The sequence below is a fragment of the Falco rusticolus genome, chromosome Z, assembly GCF_015220075.1.
Source record: "Falco rusticolus isolate bFalRus1 chromosome Z, bFalRus1.pri, whole genome shotgun sequence".
NCBI classification, from domain to species: Eukaryota; Metazoa; Chordata; class Aves; order Falconiformes; family Falconidae; genus Falco; species Falco rusticolus.
The window spans coordinates 45773841-45789000 of NC_051210.1; the positions used below are offsets into that span (position 1 = coordinate 45773841).

The window sequence follows — 15160 nt, forward strand, 5'->3', positions numbered from 1 at the left end:
TTCTTCCACTGAATACAATTCTTTAGACCTGTCAGAAATCCAGTTCTTTGTCTTGTTGTGCTGTTGTCCCCTTTCAAGCAGAAATGGTATCTGCATTCTTTTCAGTCCAGCAGAAAACAACAAAAACCACAAACCCCTAAACCCAACCCTGTTTATTCTTGGGCCATCACCAAATTACTACTACAATGGGCAATTTACAATCTACTGAAGCGTTTACAGTAGATTAAGGGGTAATTCAGGGCTGTGAAATGGCACTTAAAAAAACCCCACAAACCACCCAAACTTTCCTCTGTTAGGTATGGACCTCACTGTGGGGGTAACTAATCCTAACTGCACTCATCGAGAGAACTTTGGTCCTGGACTATTTTTTAATGTTTCCACAAGTTTGCACTATTTTTCCAGCTCAGGTTTTCTATCTGTTCCCCTCATGTAACTGTTTGGGTTTATCACTTATTAATTCTAATGGCATCCAGATACTTTCAGGTGTATTACTCAGGAGACAAAAGGTCTCTGGCAACAGCACAGTCCAACTTCTCTGGGCGTTTCCAAAAAAAGGGAGTCAGTAATAAGTCATTTGTGATAAAATGCATTTTCATTGTTTGGCTAGCTTAGAACCCAATACAAACAACAACAACAAAATCACACACCTATACAGAAACCAAAGTTCCTTTTCTTACTGAATCACTGCTACTTAACACACCTGGATACCTGAAATAAGCCAATTTCCTTATTTGCTGTGCATTTCCTCCTTCAAATATATGCATCAGATTACATTCCTCAGCAGCTCTACAGTATTAAGAAACCAACATGCATTTTGACTCAGACAAGAGGCATGAGTCAAATCCTTGTTAAGTATTCTCTGAGTGACTAAGAGACATGATAAATACAAGCAAGTGTCTAAGACATGGCCTTACACTTGTGAATACTGACCTTCCAAAACACATGGCAGAGTAACGAACTTTCAGAAGCACGTGTTCAAAGAGCTAAGTATCAGAAAGACAGTCAGGGCTTCTCGACCCCATGGCATCCTTATGCACCACAACCAAGTCATCTGGCAGCTCATCAGCCTTAGAGCAACAGGTTGTAAACACCACAGGAAGCTCATCATTGTACTCCAAATTCCAGTAACAGCTGTCAGTAAGTTTGCATAGGATCCTGTGGAACATGGTATTGCAGTTACAACACTAGCTAGGCAAGTATTTCCCAGATTGAAGATTACCAAACAGCTTTTAGCCGCTTTTATTTACACATTTGTTTGTATGTTCCTTTTTGTTCCCTAACTAAAATAAAGTCCCCATCATCTGGTATGCTTGTTTGGGACAGAGGAAGACTCTTCCCAGAACAGCATGTTTATGTGTAAGTTAAAAACATCTCAGTCTAACAGCCAAACATTAGACAAGGATCAGTGTCATGTGAACTGATCATGTTTCTTTCCTGGAAGACGTACCACAGTGTTCGCACCCAAGTATAAATACTACCCCTGTCTCCTTTGTCAATACCTGCTCTTTTTAAACAGCCTTCCCCTCCTTTGGGTGTTCCTGAGCCTCCACAGAATCAGGGCTCCTGAATGATTAGAGACACTATACAGATTATTAGAAGAACAAAGCTCAGGGGAGCTTGCAGACTTACATTTGAGTACAGGCTCACACCCCACTTGTGAGCAATTTACGCATGATACAGTTCATGATTTTATAGGACAATGATGAATTTTTCATTCCACACACTCCTCCAGATCAACTCTTTCAACAAGTCTTCCCAAGTACTGCCTTTGTTCAGATGAAAAAACAGGGAGAATGAGACCATCATAATCATTAACTACCAGTATCAGTACTATTACCTGTCCTTACACACTGTAGCCATGACTGTATCAAACCCAGACACATTCTCCTCAAATATCCAGTTACAGGGCATTCTCAGCTTCAAAAGAAAAAAGTGAACAGCATATTATGCCGCAGTGCAATAGTGATTATGCTTCAATACAGAAGGCAGAAAAATGATAATTTTGCTGCTTTAAAGTAATTCCATGATTAAGTTATAAAATTCATCCTGGAAAATGAAGTCCCAGAGCATACCTGTGTTCCCTTATTGGAGATGTATATAGTAGCTGTAGTAGTAACATATCACGTGAGTGGCAGCTGACTGGTGGGATGCACATTATCCATTTCTGATACAAGCAATTTTTATGCATAATCCAGCAGTAAAGATTTCTTCCTCCAAGGCAAAATGTGCTGTCCTTCTTATTGGGAAGGATAAATCTGGCATATTTAACATCGTATTTGGATGCTGACCCTGACAATAACTCTGCCCAGGTCTGCTGATGAAGATGTGGACAGAATGGCGAAGCCAGTGTACTGGTTCTATTGTAACAGATCCACTGGAAAAAAGTTTTGTAGGCAAAAGAAAAAGCCTTTGAAGTTCGTTGCTAGTGCCTTCCTTTGCTCCCTTTTAAGCACGCTGCTGTTTGCTGGTATTTTTGTCAAGCCATCGAGTAGTTATCTGTATTCCAGCTGCTCACACAAGTTATTTTAGAAGTTGGTATATCCAAATAAGAAATGAAGACATAGGCAAGCTTAAGCATAAAGACAACATCTATAAGAATTTTATACTAACTTTGCACCTTGAACTTTACAAGCCCACTTTCTGATCACAGCAATAACTAAAACCAATAAACTATCACAAAGAAAGTATTGCCTTCTGTACATTACTTTTATTATTTACATAATACAACGTAGCATAGATGCTGGGTAGCATGATTATGTGCAGTACATAAATATGAACTATCTGTACATGTCTACAGATCTAGTAACTCAGAAGGATGAAGTCAGAAGCAAAACTGAGATGCTTTTAGTAATGAAGTAAAAACTATGACTGACTACTGCAATAGAAATCAGAAGTTCAGGAGTAGCGCCTTGTATACATACATAACTATTTACAGATGAGAACAGGCATTACCACAACACTAGTCTAAACTGTACTTGTTTTTATATAAACACAAGTTTCATACATCACAAAACCCCCTTCCATTATAACACAGAAGTGATATTACCAGACAAGCATCAGTGAAGTATAGTGCCTTTTCTAGAGTTGTTATTGTACAATGCTGTAGATAATGCAGCCCATGCAATACACCCAAGAACACTACAGTTCTACACTCAAGTACAATTAAAAGTAATAAAACAACCCTTCAAGAGTGGTTCCATCTACAACTGAATTCTACAGCAGCCATGTTGGGGATGGTTTTCCATGCAGAATGGTGCAACTGTTACACTGAAAACAGGAAAAAATTATGCCCTTATGAACTGTGAATACACAGAAGGTAAGCAGACACCACACTTCAGGAACTTACCCATCAGACACATGTCAGTTGACAGAGTTGCTGTGGCATGTCTAAACTTACATAGCTTTTTTTTGTAAGTCAACCTGTCAAGCTTGTGCTATGTAACATTTCTAACTATACAAGAAAAAGCTAACAACTGTTGCAGGCCAGTTCACATTTCCTTTGGGAACCTATGAAATAGCTTTCCCTTTATACTTATCTGATTTTATCAATTATACTGAGAAAAATGGAAAAGTGACTTTCTAAAATATGGCACCAACACTGATCTTACTGGCATGGTGGACCCCTCTACATAGCTTACATTCTGCTGAAAAACAATGGAGTGTGAAAACTAAAATGAGAATGAGATTTTAAATGATAGAATTAGACTACCAACCTTTTTGACATACCCTTCTTCAAAACAGGCACGTAACACTAGCCAAAGATGATATACTTCAAATACACTTCAAACAGTAGATATGCTGCAAACGTGCAGATAGCATATATCTGTTTGGCACATGTTAACTAGAGGGTCTGTCCCCTGTGCAAGTTTCTAACCATCCAATTATATCCTGGGGAGAGCATATATATTTTCAAGGGCTGTTATCTACCCAGTTCTGCCTGTAAGAAACACCCAAACATCCTGAAATATCATTAAGACAGACAAGGCTGAAAGTGAAACTTTGAAGAACAAAGGAAAATGGCCATGCACCTGCTCTTTCATGTTTTCCTAGGATGTATTAAGAACAAAACAAAGTCAGTCTTTTCACAAGCAGGTTAATTTATATTCTCTGGATTTTTTCAGCCACCACAACTGGGTTCTCTTTCCTGATTTTTGCTGCAGCTTCTGCTTTGTAATCATATGGGCAGTTATGCTTGTCAGAATAACGATGAAGTCCACAAAATAAGTTTCCACATCGGCAGTCAAATCCTGTAGATAGAAAAAGCAGCAACATCAATAGGAAGCTTCATATATAAGTTGTAAATTAGGGGCTTAGTCACTACAAGCAGGGTATGTTCATGTACTCTGACATACAGAGTAAGAAAGATGAACAGCTGTACTAATTTGTTGGGATCCTGAAGAAGCAAATTAAATTTAACGGTAGAGACATTTCACCAAGTTTAATCTAGCAAGAGGCAACTAATCATACCAATGTGTTCAAAATTGACAGGTGTTCTCATACCTGTAAGGCCAACCTTCTTTCTGCACATGAAACATCTGTTCTTCTTTGGTTTGGGCAGCTCAGGGGCTCTCTCTTCATCCTGGGAAGTACTAGGCTGAGAAACTGATGGGCTTGGTTGAGTAACAACTGTTGAAGCAAGTAAAGCAAGTAAAGGTTAAATTTCCTGTTCTTGACTTCACTAGCTATTCAGTAGCATGCATGTATTTCTTGTGTATTAAATACCTCTACTAAAGACCCTGATGTTTGTTTTCCAGAGGACTACATAGGCAAGTCTATGAAAATGTAAATCAGGAATAGGGATTTCCAGGTACTCTGTTCTTCCCTTTTGGCTCTACACAAAACAAATCAGATCTTCCCCACAGTCCCACCAGCTAGAAAATACAAGGCACTTGTTACACCTGTACAGGCGCATACAGGCATTAAGGATTTGGAAGGCACTCCAGAAATTCTAAGCACACATTTAATATTTTTAAAAAAATCATGTGATCAAGTAAGATTTAATATAAAACAATAACAGTATTGTCAGGGCTAAAGTTGTTGAACAGAGGGGATACCTGTAGAGAGCATAACTAATAGGAACATATTTTAGAAGGATTACTCTGCCAGTACACTTGTGAAGTCAAGATGCCTAAAATAGTTCACAAGGACAGCAGCTAACAAGCCACTGATTCTGTGACAGATCCAGAACACAGCTACAAGACACGCACAGTTTAAAGATTTCTCATGTTTTTGACACTTCCAGTAATTTAAAGAATCAAGTGCAGATTCACACTGACTATCTGTATTATTGTACTACATTCAGCTTCAAAATAAGTCATTCCTCAACTGCCTCTGTTATGAATACCTGCAGACAAAATGAGTCAGCTTTGATTTAAGTTCTCTGCAGGATAAAGGTTTGCCCTTCTGTGAATCTGATTGTTAAAAAAGTACTTTTTTTTTTTTTCCATGAAACTTTTAAAATGTCATCTTTATATCCAAACTAGTACAGAGGAAAGCTGAGTTGGTTTTGTACACAACTTAACACCTGCTCCTGGTACATTTTTCCTGAACACTCCCAGCTGTATGACACCTATTGTTCTAAAATAGAACAAACTATAGAACACATTACAGAATAGGTAGCATATGTAGGCTTTAAGGACTTATTTGTAATAAACTCTACACACACAAATAGGATTTGTTAGTTGAGATGCTTTTGGATCAGTAAATGTTGTATCCTGTGAAAAGTGGATTTTTTTTTCCCCTGACTTGAAGAAACAGTTATATTGATTGGTTTTCTGTTTACCCTTTATACTCGTTTTTTAAAATTGTGTTTGCATTACCATGTTCACAGGTACTCTAAACACCCAGCTCACTATTACCACTAACCTAAAAAGCCTCACAATTCACTGTATAAGACAGCCTCCAATGAGGACTTCATAATCTAAACAAGATTTAAAAGTGACAAGCTCTCAGAGGTAATAAGGAATCTTCAGCGCTTAAAAAATTTCATGCAGTAAAACAATGGCTGCTAATATTTTCTTATACATTATAGCAACAGTCCTAACAAATAACCAAGGCCATTCATCACTTCACTTTAATTTCTGTCACCTGGCATAGATCTTTTCCTTAAAGTTTTGGAAATTCAGTCTCAGTGCTCTTCTGCCAGGTCTGAGTGATAGAACTATTATTACAGCACTAGCACCATGATCACTGATGCTATTGCTACTTCTTGGAGTAATTTCTGCTGCTTTGCTTTGAGAAAAAAATTTGGCTTGAGTAACATTCTAGATGAATTGATACAATCCTCTGAACTTGTGTTTAAATCTCAAGGAAAGCAGTGTTTGGTATCAATTAACCAGTTTGAGAGCCTGTGACTAAAAAACAGGTTAAGACCAGTGACATCACAAAGAGCATAAGCCTGCTGGATACTATGCACCTTGGCTAACAGCCACTAGCTACGGCCTTGAAAGTAATCACTAAACACCTCACAAAAAGCATGGTCAAACTCCTTTTAGATTTGCTATATTGCTAATTTGTTTTAAAATGAAGTTATAATCCTAAAACATGGCAGATTAAACAGAGGAACCAGAAATGCTCACACACTTTGCAAGTGGTGTATAGGTAGTCAAGGGAAGTTTCATCTGCATCAGAACCAGCTTACAAATATGAGCCCTGGGAGCATGCATTCTGTTTCAATCAGATGTAAAAGAAAATGCGTAAGTCATTCACAATACACACCAAGAGAAAATGAAAAGAGGAGCAACCTTTATCACTGCCTATCACGCCCACAGGGAAGGAAAACTGGAAACAGCAACTTCCCTGGAATCACCAAAGCAGAGATAGCCTAGTAGATCACTACCACAAAACAAAGACACTGAAAACAAATCCATTTAAGGGAAAATGTTACCAACTACTACAGATATACTTTCTCCTCTGCATGAAGAAGCTGTGACAACTGGCAGCCCAGCCAGGAACTGGAACATGACAAAAAGTATCTTAAGAAACTATAGCAGCACATTTCCTGAAAGGGATGATAAACAGGATCCTTCCCTCACCACTAAAACATATTCCAAGGAAAAGCAGAACACAACGAGTTAATAGGCACTCAAAGGTCCCAAGACAAGATGGGGCACAGCCCCCTAAAACCAAATAAGATGTTCAACTTATTACTTCCCATGAATACAGAACTCTACTATTCTTTTACACCAGTTTAGCTTGATGATGCATTTTTATCTTGTCAAACCTTCAAAAAAGTGCTTCTGAGTAATAGCTAGGACAGAGGCAAAGCTGCCTATCCTGCCTCTCACTTAAAGCTCTGTGAGAAAAATCCCTTTTCATCAACCTGAAAGATGAAAAATACCATAAACTGTAGTTGTTCTGGCATGACATCAGCAGCAAATATAAATTCATCAAACGCTATCCTGAGAACTGCTTGTCATAAAAGGGTTCCTTTAGCACGTAAGTCAAATCCAACTGGGCAAGTACAGTTCCAGTCCTCAATATAGGAAACTCATTTTATGCCAGACATCACAGCGTTAATCATTAGGCCAAGTCTCTGAATGACTGCTGTATGATCATCATGGAACAAGTGGCTGAAAAAAATGCTAAACATTGGAAAATAACCGTTACAGGTAACTGTAGACCTGCTTCCTCAGTAACAACTTTCAGATGAAGCAAACCCTTCACCACTAAAACAGGTTTCATCCCTTTTATCAGAGTTCCTGTTGGCAAATACCTCTCTCCATCACCTTGGTTATTTCCCTTCCCAACACTCAGCTCAAGAGGTTACCCAATCAGGTTTACTTCACTTGAGTTTTATCAAACCAGTTCTCCTTTTACAAGGCTGAAAAACATAGGAGCAAGAGATTTTCCGGGCTGAGCAGGCCTTTAACTATTGTTTTGGTCTTAAGTTTTTATCTGTAGGCACTGTAAGATGCATTTCCATGATGCCCAAGGAAGACTCACTGATCTGCTAGGATAACAAAGACTAATAAAAACCTAGTATTGGGTACCTGAAAAAAAAAAAAAGCCATAAATATAGGCAATACATCATGAATTTGGGAAAACTTCACGTGCAGTCTGAGATAAGATGCATCTTTACAAAAGGCATGTGGGAACAGCAAGGCCACTGATGAAAAAAGTTAGCCACATGCCACAGCATGAAAGCTATTCAACACATACACAGAAAGGTCTTGGACACTGGAGAACAAAGTTCTTCTTCAGTCCCAAAGTATTAAATCACAGTGACCATGTGGGACAGCCATTCAAAATTACAAACCACTTTAAGAACAGGCTTTTCAAAACTGACATTAGTTTTTCTTACATAAACCAGTTGAGCTGCTGCAAAAGAGCATGCCTACCGTAAGTATTTTCCCCTCAAATTTCACACTGGAAAGGTATGAATCCTGTTTCAGTTGAACAAAACATGATGAAAATAAAGCAAACTTTTTAACCCTCCCTATATCAAAGTGCGACCACAAAGGGCTACCAAAGTAACACCAATGAGTTTTTTAAAGCTTCTCTGACTAAATAAAAATTAACCAAAACAAGATCCCAACAGCTTAAACTGCATGACTTTCACTGTACTATAAGTGGTAAGCACACCAGTGGAGCAAAGTCTTGAAAGCATAAGGAAAACTGATTTAAGCATTCTGACTTGAAGCTAAGCCCAAATCCCACCATGGAAGAACTGGAAAAATTAAGAACGAGATTAAATTACAACAAGAACAAAAGAGGTAAAGTCAAAAGTAATCAGAAAGACATTAGACTGCACTTCTGCAGAAATGGAGCAGAAAGCTGTACTAGAAACTGCAATCCTTACATTGCATATTAACAAAATGGACTTGTACATAAATACTGTCCATCTTTCCAGGTTAAAATTTTATTATGCTTTACCAGGCTTCCTGAGCATAAAAACTTTATTCTTTGTGAACTACAATTGCTATGTTGACCCAGATGCCCATGACAAAAGGCTGCAGAATAAGCTCCCATCATGTTTTATTTCATAACATAGAAAGTGAATAGAAACGTTTGGCAGCATGCAACCTATCTCCCACATGCCCAACTAAATAAAGTATTGAGTATCTTTACCGCTACATTAATACAATGTAAAGATACCCCAGTTTCAGTATCACAGAAACATGGTTTATTTGGTCACCATGAAGACTTGATGTCTGTGGCATACCACTGTTAAAGTAACAGTGCCCTATCACCAACAATGACAGAACCAACAGTTGGGTCCCCAGACACCTGAAGCAAGGTGAACAGCTTCAGGGCTTAGGAGAGACTAATGGATCCCTTTCAGAATTGTTTCAATCCAGGGTGAAGCTACAGCAGACATGGGGAACGTGAAGATGAAATTATTATTTCCAACACAAGACAGAATTGTTTTATCAGACAATTTTACCAACAGCCACAAATGAACTGTCTATACATAGCAACATGCCTAAAGTACTATAGTCATGCGTGAAAATAAGTCAGATTAACAAGGCACTCATTGCAACAAGATTAACAAATATCATCTTCAGTCTACCATATCTCAAAGCTAGCTGTTTACTTGGCGTCTTACTCACAGTACTACTTGCAACACACTGGTTTATCTACAATATAAGCAAGGGTAACCCATAACAGGGTCTCAACCTGAATGCAGGACTGTTGTAAAATAACTCTAATCATATTGGTTTGGTAGAAATCCAAGAGACACGTGAGCCAACCACCATTGCATGCAGTCTTCTGAAGCCGATTTACTCAGAAACAGGAAGGGTAAGCTAAAACATGAATGGAATTATAGAGTTCAGTATTTAGGTATTTTTAAAATTGTAGATTACACAATACCATAATCAGTTCAATTTCTGGTTCACTTTCTTTATAAGCAGTCATGCTCTGCAGCTGTGGCTTCACAAAAATGATAGCTAATTATACCACTCCCTAAAACAGAGCTATTACTGGGTTTTAAAAAAAAGCCAAACCACCAAAAACCCTGAAAGAACACCCCAAACAAAACTCCAAGTCTGATACACATGTTGATATCAATTAAGTCTGGAAACACCTGATCAGAAGCTGAGCATTCAGCAAGGTAATGACCTACAAAAGTGCAAGAAAATGCTGGAAATATCCTATAAATTTAAACAACATAGTTGTTTAAACATACTTGTTTTCAAAACAGTTTATTTTTTATCATTATATAACTATGTTACTAATATACAGTTCTTTTTCTTCTACAGATCTTCCATTTCCATTTGAGTAACTGCTAAAAAACCAACCCACTCATGTAAGGAACAGGCTCCACTATGCCTTCACCAACTTGGTAGATAGATTGCTCTGATTGCTTAACACAAGGAAAGGAGTTTGCTAGGTCTTGCATTTAATTCCTGCAACTCAACACAGCAAAAAAGCAACTATGAATCATATTTCTGTGACAGGTATATTCTGACTTCAGTCAAGACTGTATTAGAATTCAATCCCTAAGTGTAGAACCTTATCAAAATCCTGTAAGAAGTATTTTGTAAATAGTGCTTGCTTATGAATATGAGTTTGCACATAAAGTTTATACTTCTGACTCACCAGCAGTTCAGACAACTGCACTGAATATACACCACTGTTCCATTCTAAAACTGCAATAAACAAGTTGAACTAAGAAAGTACCAGTTACAAGAAAACAGCACATTAGACATGTGAATTACAGCCAACCAGAGCAGTTATATCCATCATGCCTTTCCTCCTTTAAATGTTAAGATACAATTAATTGTATTAGCACCAGATTTGTTCTGAATGAGAATCCAGGCCGCAATCTCAACCTGTGTGAAGGGGGTGGGAAAAAAAAAAAAAATCAGGGTGAAAAAAAACAAAAAACCAAAACAATCAGGACAATTAAGCCTGCTAAGTTTCATTGGTCTCAATTTCACTACCTTGAAGTCAGTTGCTTCAATCCTAACAGCAAGCAAGTATAATTCTATGCTACAGACTGCTAAAAAAATAGATCAGTTCACCAGATGTAGTTCTAGTTTTAACTTTTTGGCTTGTAGGGAAATATCCAAAATTTGATTTGCCAATGAAAATCTGGCACAAGAGAAGGTGACTTCATACTGTTGAAGACATTGAGGGGAGAACAATCTACCTTGCTTGAAGACTACATTGTTTGTTCATGATCTGTTACTTGGTAATAGACAGTTATGAGGTGCAGTTTCTAGGGTCAGACTGTGCTTACAACTAGGCTGTGTTTTCATTAGCAACTCCACAACTGTAGCATTAGAGGATTACACCTCATAGACAGCATTAGCTTTGTTGTTATGAGGTGATGTAAATTATTTACCATTGTTTCAAATCCTCCTTGAGAGGGGTGACCAACACATATTGAATGCTGCTGGGAAAAGGAAGAGAAGAAAAAATGCAACTAGTCCAGACATGACTATTTTTATAAAAAGTCTTTTGCCTGCAAGACAGATCAGTGTACCAGTGACTACAGCTAACACTACACAGTTCAGAAGTCCAACAAACCCTAACAGCATATAAAGACATTATTCTATGCTATCTACAATCTGTTTAAATCATAATACTTAAAATAGAACTCTGCCATTGAGGCTGTCTCACAAATTTACAAGTATGTACTCAGGAAGGCAGTTTTGTTCCACAAGGTTTTTACCAGAACAATGAAGTTCTGGTAGTTTTTCCAGCAATCTCTACAAAAGCTTGTGACAGCTTTTACTAGTTTCAGCCTGCAAGGTTATTTACAATTAATACATGCTACTTTTGTTTCTCCTTCACCCCGTTCTAATCAATAGTGCTGTATGACACTACCCGTCATACAGCTGACCCACAGTACCTGAAAAACACGTAACAGATCAACAATAACTGAAGATTGTCCTTTACACCTGGCAAAAGGACAAATTCCTACTGGAAGTTCTAGTAAGAGTAAAGCCACCTGCTACTTCACCACCACCTCTACCACTACCATTTCATGTGTTCCTCTCTCCTGCTTGCCACATTTCAAGTAGGAATTCATAACATGGCGAGATGGGTATTGTAGCAAAGTCTAAATTATTTCTCATTTATGTACAGAAAACCTCTTCAGAAGACATCAGTTACAGGAAGTTAATAGCTGCAAAAATATCTTCTCAGTCTATACATAATAGAAAATCTAATATATTGTATAACTGTACTTTAATGCATGTCACAGAATCTTGACTAATCATGTAAGTCTTGTAGGACTTCTGGTAAATGGTGAAATCCTCTGTACAAATACTGAGCAATTAAATTCAGGTGTTAAAGCAGCCTTTGCTGGCAAAAATATACCTAGATAAAAATCACTTTTATACAGGGCTGAGTAGCACCTCCTACAATTTTAATTTCACTGATTTCAAAACTGAAAAAATACATTTATCTTCAACTTGAGTGAAGAGAATTCACACTAAAAATCAGCTTCATACTAAACATAAGCTTTTTGTGTTTTAGAACTGTTAAATTTAAAAAGGGTGAATATAAGCATGGAATAAGTGTGCTAAGACATCCATTTGAACAAATTGGTATGAATTCACTTACTGGTTGTAGATAAGAAAGCTGCCCCTCCTCACCTCCCTCCAAGAAACAGTTTGCACTAACTACTACAGCTGCTAACTTCCAGTACAAGAATAAAACTTTTCATTTGACAATTCAAACCCAGCAATGAAGGCCACAAGTATCCCGCACCTGCAGAACAATGCTTTGGTGATATCAACTGATTACTCAGTTAGTTCAAGAATCCTAAACAGCTTTCGTTAGTATTTTTATACCAGTATTCCCTTCCCCCACAGCCTCACTCCTCTGTAAAAAGTAATTTATGAAGAATTCCATTCTCCACATGCAACAAGCCATTCTGACTGTCGTGAGTCAGCAGGATTTGTACTGCTAAACAGCACACACAAATCTTAACATTTTGACTTCAGAACCAAACGCCTTGCTGAAATGCGGTTTTAGCGTGCCTTACTCTTAAAAAAGAAAGATTTGGGAACCAAAACCACCCTCACAGGTGACAGTATTTTCACTAACATTGAACATGCCTCTTAAAACTCTACCGGGCCACTATCCTTTTTCTTGATTCTCTGAAGAGTACTCAAAAAAAGTACTTAATCACCTTAACGGTTCCAACACTGCAACTGGAGATGCCTGCTTAGAAAGTAAACAAACGATCAGCTTCTCTTACACCAACAGTTGAACCCACTGTTACTTTCCAAACATACCTGGCTCAGTCTCACTTTTTGGTGTTACTTTTTCCTCTCTTGAGATGCTCATTTCTGTCATTTGCTGCGTTACAGGCAAAGCGGCAACAGGCACGTTTCTGTTTAAGTACAATGAAACACAAAACTTACATTAGTTTTGCATTCATAATAACAGCTTAAACTGTCCAGATCTATTAATAAGCCACCTATTCAATTACTACTGATACATGTTCCTGTCCTCTGCTTCTGTTATCTTCAAAACACATCTTTTACTCCATTTTAGTTACTCTAGAAGAAAACAGGCAAACCTGTAGCAAGTGTTTCTTCAGATGAATCAGAAACATTCTTTTAAATGTAGCAGTCAACCCCACATATTTTAATCAGTTTTCATTTACACAGATTCATAAACCCCTGTCTAACAGACCGTCCTTTCTTCCTCTGCAGAAACTCACTGCACTAAGGCAGGATTGCTGCAGGCCTTCAGGCTGCAGTACACTCCAGCTCACTCAAACCTCGAAGTCATACCTTCATCTTACCTTGATTTTTCAGATATGCTCCCAGCAGCACCTTCACAGTTGTTTAAGCTAGTCTCTGCTCTCTGTACAGATGCAGCATCTGAGGTAGGACTGTTTGAACCACTGGCTGTTCCTATGTAACAGGAGTTTAAAAAATTAGTTATGAACAAACTGTAGAATATATGCTAGTCAAATAGTTTCATATACAGCTACGAACTGTCTGCACACCATCTTCACTGCTGCTGCATATTACTTCTTCCTTTAAGACAGGCTATACTGTTTACAACCAAAATACAAAGATTCCACAAATCTGTGCTAACAGAAGAGGCTAACCGGCAAAGCAAGTTATGGCTGAATGCCAAGTGTAGCAGTACACATTACACTTAAATTTTTATCTTTGTAGTAATTTAAAGTAGTATTCTCCTTCTTGATATTGTTTTAGTACACAGCTTTCAGAAGTTCTCCTGAAAAGTGTTCTGGGATTCCTCATCATCTTCTGTATATTTTAAAAGTAAGAAAAACAAAAAAGCCACAGACAACCTTACCCATTGGGCTGATTCTACCACTGTTCTGCTGTCGCTGAAGATGCTCTTTGTAGCAAACAGAACACATCCCATTTGTCCTAGGATTTCCATAAAATCCACATCCCGTACTACACAGCATGGGCCCTGGGGTCTGGTTTGTCTCCTGAGTCATTTCAATGCTGTAAATAAAACCAAGAACTGCATTAGGAGCTGGCATGTCACCAAAATCCATTATGGGTTATAGAATTAAAGTATGTCTGCTCACCCTGCACCCAAAAATGATACCAGTATTCTTAAAGAGGGTTATATGGATGTTAATATACCATTCAATAGCGCAATTGTATTGCTGAATAACATAGTTATGAACCTTTAAGAGAAGAAAGCATCATCACACCAATACTAAGAAACAATGTACTTGTTGAGTACTGAGCTGCATGTGCAGGTTATGACCAAATTAAATTCTCACAGCCAAAAAAGTCCTTTATCACCATCCTCTGAGCACTAATAGCGATATGCAGAATAAGCAAGACCAATTTCTTATCTATTAAAAAGTTCTGGCAAATAACAGCTTATTTCCCCCCCCAACTCCAGAAGAGCCCCACTTTTCCAGTAACGTTGATTTTGCATCATTTTGATGCTAATTCCACTATTAGCGGTTCCTACTCTCACAATACATTTATTAAACAGAACAATAAAAATCTCTGAAGTACTAGCACCAGCCATTTAAAGTCCGTATTCCTATCTTTAGAAGGAGTTTCCAAAACAAGACCATGAACATTGCTTAATTGTTTATGAAACCTGATACTGAGTACCAACTGGCAAGAACATGTGTACAACAGGCCCTTCAACCAAGAACCTAAAGAGCATTTCTGAAATAGTAAGTTTAGACTAGGTCCTACTCTTCCAAGAGAAATAAAATTAACAACTTTAAGCTTAAATATGTTCCATT

At 37.9% G+C, this 15160-nt stretch overlaps 1 protein-coding gene across 1 annotated transcript; it reads right to left on the reverse strand.

Moving 5' to 3' along the window:
* Positions 1 to 2687: 2687 nt before the first annotated feature.
* On the reverse strand, positions 2688 to 14560 carry ZFAND5 (zinc finger AN1-type containing 5). The gene is made up of 5 exons (XM_037374096.1): positions 14233 to 14560; positions 13709 to 13820; positions 13194 to 13291; positions 4501 to 4626; positions 2688 to 4247 (listed from the first exon to the last, which is right to left on the reverse strand). Exons 1-5 carry the CDS (start codon positions 14441 to 14443, stop codon positions 4099 to 4101), a joined length of 696 nt encoding a protein of 231 aa, XP_037229993.1. The 5' UTR covers positions 14444 to 14560; the 3' UTR covers positions 2688 to 4098.
* Between the last annotated feature and the right edge of the window lie 600 nt (positions 14561 to 15160).